Here is a 12,277-nt window from a genome sequence, read left to right on the forward strand (position 1 = left end):
TCTTGAAGAGCCCTATCAATCTCAGTAATATTATTTCTTCAGTTTGGAGAACATTTCCTCTATTATTTCTTAGAAAATATCCTTCCTTCCATTTCCCTTATTCCCTAGGTTTCTTCTTTGATGGCTTTTGCAATTTTTCTATTTATCTTCTATGTCCCTTAACTTTTGTTTCATGTTATTACTTTGTGCTCTTATTGCATGTTTTGGGTTAACTCCTCAGGTTTTCTGGGTTACTGATTTGACCTTCAGGTGTATTCAATTTAGTTTCAGTCCACCTGTTGAGCTTTGTTTTTTTCTAATATAATAATCACATACAATGTTAGTATCTTTTTTTTTTTTTTTTACAAATTCAATATCTTTGTACATTTCTCTGGAGTCATTACTTAGACTTATTCAAAATTCTTGTCCTGCTTTCTCTATTTAATCATATTCCTCAGACATATTTTTTTATTGATTGAATTTGGTGACTCTCCTTCATAGTGGTACTATTTAGAGGACATGGTGAAAAGGCTTTCTCATAACTCATGTTCACATTCTCAGATCGTCTCACAGATTTACAAACAGATCCGAGCAATTAGCAGCACTGGTGCTAAAATGGAGATCAGTCAGAGGTTTTCACTTTAGCTGTGTCTGGGGAGAATAATAGCAGCCTTCAAGTCATACATACCTCTTCTCTTTCACCAGCCTTTCTCTTCTGCTTCCCAGGCACCCTTTCTCATTGCTCCAAAACAGTAACTTATTGACCTTTTTATAACAGGTTGATTCTGTGGGTTGTAATAGAGACTTAGTTGTTGGGTCCTTGGGAGTCAAAGCCAGGTTGAGATGTTTTCCCTGGAAAGAGAAAGAAAGAAGAGGAGAAGAGGAGGAGAAAGCCAGAAAGTGTGAAAATTCCTCCAAAGTGCCAAGGATTGAGCCAAGAAAATAAGATCAGTTGACTGAACTAATATGCAGAAGTGGCAGAAAAGGACAGCCAAGCCTAGGTGAAGAATCAGCTTTGACACAGGTAAGTGTGGCAGGCAGGTAAGGAAGTCTGCCCCAGATGTTCCTATGGATGGTATTGAGTGTTCATGGCTATCCTTGCTGGGCCAATGGGGGACTGAGTGTGGATGGGTTGGGTTGGCCCAAAGGTTCTTGGTGGGATGGACAAAAATTTCTAGCTCCAGCCTCACTCCTGCAGGATGGGTCCCGGAATCACACTTATTGGGCTCCTGAGTCTTCCTCTTTCTGCTTTTCTTAAGAACCATGCTTTGTATCTTTTGTTTCCCAGTGACTGAGATAAATACAGGATAATCCCAAATTCACAGACTTTGTAAATGGAGAAAAGTCAAGATCTTCCTCCAAGCCCAGCTTTGATATTTTTGCAACTTAGAATTTCAGTCTCGTTTGTGTTATAAACATCTTCTCTGCCAGACCTAAGAAATGCACCCACACTCCCTGGCTGGGTGAGTTTTCTTCCCTGAGTCTATAGATATCCTTCATCACAACTTGACAAAAGAGAGGTGCTTGGAGGTCTGTTTTATAGGTTTTCCATTCTACAGTTTTGCTGCCCATTACTATCACCTGTCAGATTCATAAAGCAGTAGAATGTATGTATTCCTGTTGGTTGACTTTATTTAGACACTAATCCTTATAGCCATTAAAAAAGGAAGAAAGGCAAAGGCAGGGAGGAGCACACTCGGACCTCCTCTCAGAAAAGTCTCACACATGACAGTTTTAGGACAAGAAGCACAAACAATACTGTGAGATAAATAAGCAGGGAAACCAGGATTCCAGCAATCATCAGTTACTGGTCTCCCAAATTAGACAATAGAACTTGCAGAAACCAGTCACATCTCCAATAACTATTACTCTGCCTCTTTGAGCCAGCAGACGACACCTCTACAGTTGAGGAATAAACAATTCTTATAGGTGAAATTATTCCTGCGAGTGAATAGGAACCGAATGGGAGAGTGCTGTCCCCACTTTTATGAGGCCATTACCCAGCCCCTGGAAGCAGAAGGGAAAGAGCAGAGGCTCAGAGATGTAGTAGTAATTCCCTTTCCTGTCCCCCACTCCAGGGACACAGCCCACTCTGTCCCCTCCAGGTCACATCCCCGAGACAGCCATTCCGGTGAAATGGGGTGGCTGCCTTTAGATATTTCACAGCTGGAAAGCAGCTCAGGCAGCAGCAGAAAGGATGTGGCCTCAAAGATATTGCCAATCCTTTTCACTTTTTTCTTCTGAACACTTTCTACAATTAATAAGCATCTCTCCAGTTCCTGTGTATTGAAAGGACACATACCTATTCTGTGAGAGTCAGGTCCTGAAACAGAAGGAGGGGCTGGGACAAAAGGGATGATGTGCAAACAGCACCCCAAGGTCCCCCATCCACATGCTACCCAGGGTTAAACTTGTTGCTATGTTTTCCTTCATTCATATCACTCATGAGTGCCAGCCATGCATGATCATTTGCTCAGTGCCAATGACACAATGGTGAAAACAGCCCGCTCCCCATCCTCGTGGAGCTTCTGGTCCTGGTGGGAGAAGTGCCAGACATTAATCCAAAAATCACACAAATATAACATTGCAAATGACAATGAGTGCAAGGGCTTGAGAATGTGAGCTAGTAGGGGAGTGCCATCTAAGCTGTCAGCAAAGGGGAAGAAGGACCCTGAGCCCCCAGAGAGGACCATGCTTCTCTGCCCAGACTCCTGGGGAGAGGGCCCATCCCATGCTGGTGACCTGTCCCTTGCTGTCCCTGGCAGGCATCCTTCTCCTCCCTGTCTTGCCCCTCTCTCAGGTTATCCATCTCCCTCCAGTGTCTCTCCCTTCTCCGCAGCACTCTCCCTACATCCATTCTGCATCATGGCCACTTACTAAGATGTGGGCTCCAGGGAGTCACAACTTCTCAGGGCCTCAGCGTCCTTGTCTGTAAAATGGGAATAATCAAAGCAGCTTGCAGAATCAGAAGGCTGTTGTGGGGATTCAGTGAGTCAACACATGCAAAGCTGTCCGTGCACCGCGTTTATCATTCTCTCCTCACAACCACACCTTTGGGAGTTTTTGCTCTTGCCAACTGTCAATGTGCATGGCTACCCAGAGTGAGGGGTCCCAGTAGTTGACCCAAGATTTTCCTTAAGAGTAGAGTGTGTGTCTCCTCTTTTCATCAGTGTGCCAGGCTTCTCTGCATAACCCTTATATCCATTCCCCTTAGAGAGTCCGCCAGGCTTCTTATATTGTTTGAGGGAACACAAGACCAGGAAGGGTGCAGTCATTGAATGAGGGTGAGGGAAGATCGCTCTGCGCAGGGTCGTGGTGGCGGCCACTCTCCTCGCGCGCAGGTGCACGGGGCGGCGGGCAGCCAGGGACGCACCTGCCGATCGCTTCCCGAGAGACCCACTGCCACCTGGTGGCCGGTTTGAGAAATGCGCGCTGGGACCCGCCGCAGTGGGCGTCCCCAAAGCAGCAGAATGGGCCCACCAGAGGGAGCGCAACCCTGCGGGGCTACACCGCAAAAGTGGGGACCGGCTTCTGGGCAGGCTTCGGAATGCACTGAATTCACCCAAAAGTTCCCTAGCGATCCCAAGCCCTGGGTCCAGCTCTAAGGGAGGCAGAGTAACGACTGGGGCTTTTGGCAGAGGAATAACCCCGCCTGTTTGCTCTAGGGCATCCCAGGGAACCCCGGAGACGGAGGGTATAGGAGAGGGCCACTGCGAGAAGCGGGCTGTACGGAGTACTGGAACTGAATGAAGGCAAAGACCTCAGCAGTCTGTCCGATGTTCTGCTTTAATCCCCTGTTTGCTCCAACTGACACATATTCTGCGACTCAGACTTGAAAACTACCTGCCCGAATTGTCCAGTAAATCCCAAGTGCCGTGCAGTGTTAGCGTTTTCCCACCTGGACTCTAGATTGACAGCTCTTTGAATGCGCAGACGCAGGAGGGGCCACAGCCTGTGCAGGAACCTGAGTCTGGCATGGCTTGGACAGCCACCCACCAGCTAGACTTTGCCTATCTTTCCAAGCAGAATTACCCTCTATGGCCATTGGCACCCTGTCCTTAGTAGTGGTGGGGAGATGAGAGGGGTGCAGGGAAGCTACACCAGCCTCTATGAGAGGGTCTCTTTCCAATAAAAGAACAGATCAGAGTTCCAAATGCCCTTTCCCAGCAGGGCCTCATGCAAATTTGTCACCATCTCTTCCCTAGCTCTGTATATTCAGGACTCTTTGTTGGGGTAGACATTTCCAAGCCAAAGAAAGCGAGGGTCCATTTATACATTTCTCGGGGGGGGGGGAAGCAAAGCAGTGCCAACTTGCCTTACATTTATATAACTCAAGGAAACTCAAAAGATAATAAGGCAAATCTGTTCCCAGGTGACTTAAGGGCTCTATTCATAGACAGGGTAGCAGCTGCATAATTTTAAGTTTCCGCCTGAGCAGGCACTTCCATTACCCTCAGAACCTCCATGGCTGGCTTCTGGAAAGATCAACTCCAGAAGGGAAGGGGGGCTAGGCTAGCTCTTTCTTCCCTTAAGAGCCGCAGTCTGACCCTCTGCTGCCTCCTTGCGTTGAAGGGGAGGGCAAGTCTCCCCTTTCAACCCTCTGCTCCAGGGGTGAATTGAATTCCACTCTGGTGGTGTCCCTTAACTCAGGAGAGACACACTGGTTCTGTCCAAAGGCTTTCTCACATGTGGAATCTAAGGAAATAAACAACACTCTCTGAACTACCCAGAATTCCCAGAATTCTGATCTGGGAAATGGTCCATTCATGACCAGGACACAGAGGAAAAGAAAAGACTTTCCATTTAGAAAAAGAGGTACATCTTTGTTACCTTTTAAAAACCCCAATTTTTGGGATGCCTGAGTGGTTCAGTAGGTTGAGCATCTGCCTTCAGCTCAGGTCATGATCCCAGGGTCCTGGGATTGAGTCCCACATTGGGCTCCCTGCTCAGTGGGGAGCCTACTTCTTCCTCTCCCTATGCCTGCCACTGCCCCTGCTTGTGTGTGTGCTTTCTCTGTCAAATAAATAAATAAAATCTTTAAAAATAAAAATCCTGATTTTCTTTCCCCCGGTAAGTTGATTACAGAAGTAGCCCTTTTCTACCCCTTCCTGTATCTATCCACTTCCTTGGCAGTGTGTCTGTGTAGGAACTCCCATCAAGACAAGCAATGTATTTTCTGCCCCTTGAATCTGAGTTGGCCCTTTGGCTCCCTTTGGTCAACAGAATGTAGGAGAAGTGAAGGTGTTCTGATTCTGAGCCTAGGTCTCAAGAGGCCTTGCATGCTGCCTTTTTCTCTTGGATCTCGGAGCTCATTAGCATCTAATCTATCTTCAAACACACACACACACACACACACACACACACACACACACAGAGTCCTGAGCTACATTCTTCATGGGCCAACTTAGGTCATTTGACCATGCCTGAACCAGTCTGTTCAGCTAGGAGCATGGCAGAGAGTAGTTGGCTTAGACTTAACTTAGGTATGAAATTCTGAAAAAAATTAGAGCAAGGGAGAAGGAAGGCATTCTTTAGTTATCTGAGACTATCATGGCCCATCTGTGGTACAGCACCAATGATATCCGAAACACTTGGAAATGACAGCATATAGAAGAGGTGGGACAAGCCCTTGGGAGTCAACCACATATCCAAAACTTATATGAGCAAATGGATTGAATAATTAACAGATTCACCTTTATAGTGGGAGATTTTTAATGTATGTCTGTTAATGTATGTCTGAATAAAGAAAGTCAACAAATAAAATGGAAACAATATCTAAAGATATAATAGAAGAAAATACCTGGATTTGCAGCTCCAAAGATTACACCAAGACATAGCTGGGTGATGTTTCCGCCTTCTCTTCTTCCTCCTCCTCCCCCTTCTCCTCCCTTTCCTCTTCTTCCTCCTTCTTCCTTTTTCCTCTTCTTCTTCCTCTTCCCCTTCTTCTCCTTCTCCTTCTTCTTCTCCCCCTTCTCCTTCTCCTTCTTCGGATAGGCTTCTATACAGACTCAAGTAGCTAAACTGTGGAAGGAGCCAAGATATCCTTCAAAGATGAATGAATAAAGAAGATGTGGTACGTATATACAATAGGATATTACTCAGCCATCAGAAAGGATGAATACCCACCATTAGCACTGACATTGACAGAACTGGAGGGGATTATGCTAAGTCAAATAACTCAAGCAGAGAAAGAACATTATGTATGTTTTCATTCATATGTGGAACATAAGGAATAGCATGGAAGACCACAGGGGAAGGGAGGGAAAACTGAAGGGGGCAGGAATCAGAAAGGGAGAAAAACCATGAAAGACCATGGACTCCAGGAAACAAACTGAGGGGTTCAAAGGGGGAAAGGGAGTGGGGGGATGGATATTAAGGAGGGCACGTGTTGTGATGAGCATTGGGTGTTATATGCAACTAATGAATCATTGAACACTACATCAACAACTAATGATGTATTATATGGTGGCTAACTAAACATAATAAAAAATAAATTAAAAAAGAAACACAACACTACAATAAAGTTTCATCTTAAAAAAAAAAAGATAGGTTTCTATACAGAAAAAACAGGTAGTCTTCAAGATATGCACACAAATTCGCCAATATAGTTCTCTTCTTCAAGAGATGGTGCTAGATTCCTTTCCCCTTGAATATGGACTGGATTTAGTAACCCCTTTCTAGATAACAGAATATGGCAGATGCAATGGGATGTCACTTATGAGATTAGGTTATAAAAAGATGTGGATTCCAACTCTGGTGCATGTGCTCTCTCTTTTTCTTTATCTTTTCAATCACTCATTCTAAGGAAAGTCACCTGCCATTAGATACTCAAGAAACCTATAGAGAGGCCCTCGTGGTGAAGGACTGAGTCTTGTCAACAACCATGTGCCTAGGGAAGTAGATCCTTCAGCCGCAGCCAATAGCTGAATTGCAACCTCACAGACACCCTGAGCCAGAACTGTCCAACTAAACTATTCCCAGATTTCTGACTTACAGAAACTGTGAGGTAATAAGTATATGTTGTTTTCAGTTGCTCAGTTTTGGGGTTAATTTGTTCTGCAGAAATAGGAATTAATACCTATACAAGAAAGAAACTACTGCTCTTAGAACTTTCTACATCCATTCCAGAAGATAGGAAATAAAAATCTACAAAGTTTGGAGGGGAAGATAGTATGATCCGAGATTTTTAGAGGTGCTGAATTGTTCATGGACGTAGGGAACAGACAGATATTCTCAAGCATGTAAAAATTCAGGAAAGACAATAACCATGACCCTTTTTGGGAAAAAAAGGAATTACTTGGGATAATTCAAACCTAACAATGAAGAAGTGATTAAAATTCTAAAATTCAAGAGTACAGGGGCGCCTGGGTGGCTCAGTGGGTTGGGCCGCTGCCTTTGGCTCGGGTCATGATCTCAGGATCCTGGGATCGAGTCCCGCATCGGGCTCTCTGCTCAGCAGGGAGCCTGCTTCCCTCTCTCTCTCTCTCTCTGCCTGCCTCTCCATCTACTTGTGATTTCTCTCTGTCAAATAAATAAATAAAATCTTTAAAAAAAATAAAATTCAAGAGTACAGAAGATGAAGCAAGAAGATCAGTACTTGGCATCAAATCCACTAAATTAAAAAGATTGAGTTGTGAGAGGTAGAACTACTGCACAGAATATAAATGTCATAAAGCCTGGCAACATAAAAATAATATCATTCATAAAACTTCCGGGCAAGGAGGCAGAGAGGTAGCAGAGAACATAAGTGCTCTCATTTCTTGATTTTTCTTACCAGCAAGTAAAAACATACAATTGAAAGTAGGAACTTGTTAAAAATTAATGACCTCTATCTCATCATTCATGATCACTCTTCTTTAAAGAGATCTTTGAGAAACTAATACCATCTCTGGAAAAAAAAATCTGGGAAAAGTCTGAAAAAATAATTCCTACAGTATCACCTTAGCTTTTTTTCAACAATTCTTGTTTGTATTTTACTTTAAAATTAGCATGACCATACATTTGAAAATTATGTCTCTCTCTATACTTCTATCTGTTTAGTATTCAGGGAGGCATTTGGAATGATGGTCATGGTAAATCACAAATAATTTTTTTTTACTATACTTTGGTATGATTATTATCCTGTATTTTTATTTTACCCTTTATTTTTTTTTAAAGATTTTATTTATTTATCAGAGAGGGGGGGGGAGAGAGAGCAAGCACAGGCAGACAGAATGGCAGGCAGAGACAGAGGGAGAAGCAGGGTCCCTGCCGAGCAAGGAGCCCGATGTGGGACTCGATCCCAGGACCCTGGGATCATGACCTGAGCCGAAGGCAGCTGCTTAACCAACTGAGCCACCCAGGCGTCCCTATTTTACCCTTTATACATTTATGTGTTGCTTGAGTTTTTTTGGAGAAAAAAGTGTGTATTATTTTAGCTAAGTTATTATTTTTTTAAAAAGGAAACAAGAGAGAAGTAAATGAATTCAATGTACAAGGAATAGGAAAAAATGAAAAAATGAACTCCTATAAAACAAAGGTAAAAATATAAATTAATAAGTTAAGACACAAGTGAATTTAATTTATAAAATTTAAAACTATCTTTGAAAAAGATAATAAAATAGACAACACTATGGCAAAGTTGATTAAGAGGTAAAGAGAGAAGGCACAAATAATTTACCTTAAATAGGACGAAGAAAGGGACATCCCTCTTGTTGTTTTCTTTCTTCCTCATTTTCTCTTGTTAATCTTAAAAATATAACTGCCAGAATGTTACCAGCAAAAATGGTCTTATTTGGGAGTAGCAGAGAATTGCAATTTGGGATAAGAAAGCTACAGACAAAACCATTGGCAAGTCCTTAGAACAAAAGGAAAGAGCTGAAGTTAGTGGCTTTTCAATGGCTGAGCTGTGACAGCCTCTCATTGGCTGGGCTGTTGCTGGGACAGGAAAAAAACCTTTCTTCTGCTGGTATAGTGAAGTGGTGGCTAAAGTATTTTGAACATGCCTGTTACCTCTTTTCCTGTTGAGGCTGCAATGGACTATCTGTGGTAGGGCATGAGAGCTCACCCTACTGGCTTCCTTGCTCTATTCTAGTGAGGCTTCCCTTTATTAATTTTTACACTCCACACTTCATAAACTTTGCTCACGCTGACAGGGCAGCCAGCTGTTTCCTGCCTGAAGTCATTGTCTTTGTCTCCTTTTCTTCCCAGAGAGTCTTTGAGCAGGAAGGCAATCAGGTCTTAGCCATCTGGTCCCTGCTTATTTCATCAGCATTAATTTTCACCTCAGCACTGCCCATTTGTGGATCTTCCAGAATTTCCCCAAATTGCTTGGGCTGTGCCCTGCTTCTGTGGGTCAGTCGGGCTGCCTCCCCTGTCTGGATCCTTTTACAACCCATTGCATGGGAAAACTACTTTTCAGTTCACCAAATTCAGCTTACGTATATTCCTCTCTTTACAACGACTTCCCCATTTGTACCCCTTCTTTTTGACATCTCTCCCTGAAAAGTTCTACTATGAAGACAGACACTGCCATCCATTTCCTTATTCCCTGACACAGAACACAGCCGTATATGTTCAATAGATTCTTGTGGAGTAAAGGCATGAGATAGCTAGTTACACAGCTCCTGGGCAGGAGGAGTGGCAATTTCTGAAAGGCATGGTCTATGCCCTACCTCCCTGATTTGGGGTTCTCTGGATGACTAGGATAGGAAGGCAAAGGATTTGAGGCCCAACCTGTTACATGGGGACAAGTGGGGCTGCAAATTATGGTAATATATACACTGGCAATTTGTGACATGCTTGATTCACTCATTCATTCATGTGTGCCTAATACAAGCAAAGCGCAGAGATGGACTCTGGGAATAGAGCCATGAGCTAGAGTGCTGAGGTCCTTCCCTCACTGGAGCTTACATTTTGGTGGTGCTGACAGGTGAGGGGACACAGGCAAAAAATGAGTATGGTTTACTGGTTGTAACTATAAAAGATAATCACAAATAGCAATAAATGTGTCACAAGAGAACCAGAATGCGTACGGTGTGATGGAGACAGAGGGCTATTGCACTCTCGATGGACAGCAAAAGTTCTGTGTGAAGGCACCATTTAAGCCAAGAATCTGTTGACAAGAAGGAGCTAGCCTGGCTGAGAGGAGAGAACATTCTAGGCTAAGGTAGAAGAAAATGCAAAGACCCTAAGGCAGGAATGCGTTTGACATATTCAAGGTATAGGGAGAAAGCCAATGTGGCTGAAGCAGAGTGAACCTGAGACAGAGCCTGGAGATGACATCTGACCAGGTCAGCCTGCTGGGTTTGGAATTGAGCCTTTCTCTTTGTTGGGGTTTCATTCATTCATTGCAGTGCAAGGGGTTATAGGACATGGTGACCAAGTCAGCCCTGAGATCCCCCCTACCCAAATGATAAATACAGGATTCCTGTTCTGGTATAGAGGTGCCTCCAGAATTCTGTGTAGTAGGCACTGTGGGGCACCAAACTAGGAAACTTGCCTTAAAACTATGTTGTAGGGCACCCGGATGGCTCAATGAATTGATTGAGCATCCAGCTCTTGATTTCGGCTGAGGTCATGATCTCAGGGTTGTGAGGTGGAGCCTTTGTGGGGCTCCGCACTCTGTGCAGAGTCTGCCTGAGATTCTTTCTCTCCTTCCCCTTCTGCCTCCCCCCTGCCCCCCAGCTCACGCTCTCTCTCTAAATAAATAAATATCTTTTTTAAAAAAAACCTGTGTTGCGATAGGAAATGTAGTATTTTTATTTAGTTGTGGGACATAAACTTAAAAAATCTTGGCCAACAGACACATGAAAAGATGCTCATCATCACTTATCATCAGGGAAATATAGATCAAAACCACAATGAGCTATCACCTCACACCTTTCAGAATGGCTAAAATCAACAACAGAGGAAACAACAGGTGTTGGTGAGGATGTGGAGAAAAAGCAACCTTTGTGAACTGTGGGTTGAATGGGGAACTGGTATGGGGGTTTCTCAAAAAATAGAACTACCTTATCATCCAGCAATCACACTATTGTGTATTTGCCCCAAAAATATGAAAACACTAATTTAAAGGGATACATGCACCCTTTATAGCAGCATTATTTACAATAGCCAAGATACGGAAGCTGCCCAAGTGTTCATCAATTGATGAATGGATAAAGAAGAGGTGAGATATACATACCACATCTAATGGAATATATATATACACATATACAATGGAATATTATCCATCCATAAAAAGTATGAAATCTTGCCATTTGCAGCAACATGGATGGAACCAGAGGATACGCTAAGAGAAATAAACCAGAGAAAGACAAATATCATATGATTTCACTCCTATGTGGAATTTAAGAAACAAATGAACAAGGAAAAAAAAGAAACAAACGAAGAAACAAGCTTCTAACTACAGAGAACAAACTGAGGTCTCCCAGTCTGGAGGTGTGTGTGTGTGTGGGGGGGAGATGGGTAAAACAGGTGATGAGTACTTGCGGATATATGGAAATGTTGAATATTGTACACCTGGAACTAATGAACACTGTATGCTGACTAACTGGAATTAAAATGGAATCTTTTTTTTTTTTTTAAAGATTTTATTTATTTTATTTGACAGAGATCACAAGTAGGCAGAGAGTCAGGCAGAGAGAGAGGGAAGAGGAAGCAGGCTCCCTGCTGAGCAGAGAGCTCGATGCGGGGCTCGATCCCAGGATCCTGGGATCATGACCTGAGCCGAAGGCAGAGGCTTTAACCCACTGAGCCACCCAGGCGCCCCTAAAATGAAATCTTAAAGTAAAAAAAATAAATAACCATCTTTCCTAAAGATGACTTTTATTTATTCACTCTTTTCATAAGATTGAAACATCTCTCCTCATTGAGGTAAGTCTGCTTCTAAGATGGTTTCAGGGGACGCCTGAGTGGTTCAGTTGGTTGGGAAGCTGCCTTCGGCTCGGGTCATGATCCCAGCATCCTGGGATGGAGTCCCGCATCGGGCTCCTTGCTCGGCAGGGAGCCTGCTTCTCCCTCTGCCTCTGCCTGCCATTCTGTCTGCCTGTGCTCGCTTTCTCCCTCTCTCTCTGATAAATAAAAAAAATCTTTAAAAAAAAAAAAGAAAAAAGATGGTTTCAGGAGGCTAGTGGAGATTACGAGGCATGGAAAGTACTTCACAGGGGGCAACCAGGGCTACGTGATGGAGACTGGGCAATCGGAGGATGTGCACACTAAACGGATAATGAAGCTTTAGGTCCACTTCAACTCTTTCTGAAGGACTGACTACTCCCAACAAACTCTGCTGGCCAGGAAAGGCCTAATTTGCATGCGC

The 12,277-nt window shown here is 43.6% G+C and overlaps 1 protein-coding gene across 1 annotated transcript in view; it reads left to right on the top strand.

Moving 5' to 3' along the window:
- Positions 1-2,469: 2,469 nt before the first annotated feature.
- Positions 2,470-12,277, top strand: part of TXNRD3 (thioredoxin reductase 3) — an 80,573-nt gene continuing 70,765 nt past the window's right edge. The window contains exons 1-2 of the mRNA XM_059388302.1: positions 2,470-2,597; positions 3,288-3,705. Of these exons, the coding sequence (XP_059244285.1) occupies positions 2,470-2,597; positions 3,288-3,705 (546 nt within the window). The remainder of the gene's footprint in view (positions 2,598-3,287; positions 3,706-12,277) is intronic.

Source organism: Mustela nigripes, chromosome 2 (assembly GCF_022355385.1).
Source record: "Mustela nigripes isolate SB6536 chromosome 2, MUSNIG.SB6536, whole genome shotgun sequence".
NCBI lineage: Eukaryota > Metazoa > Chordata > Mammalia > Carnivora > Mustelidae > Mustela > Mustela nigripes.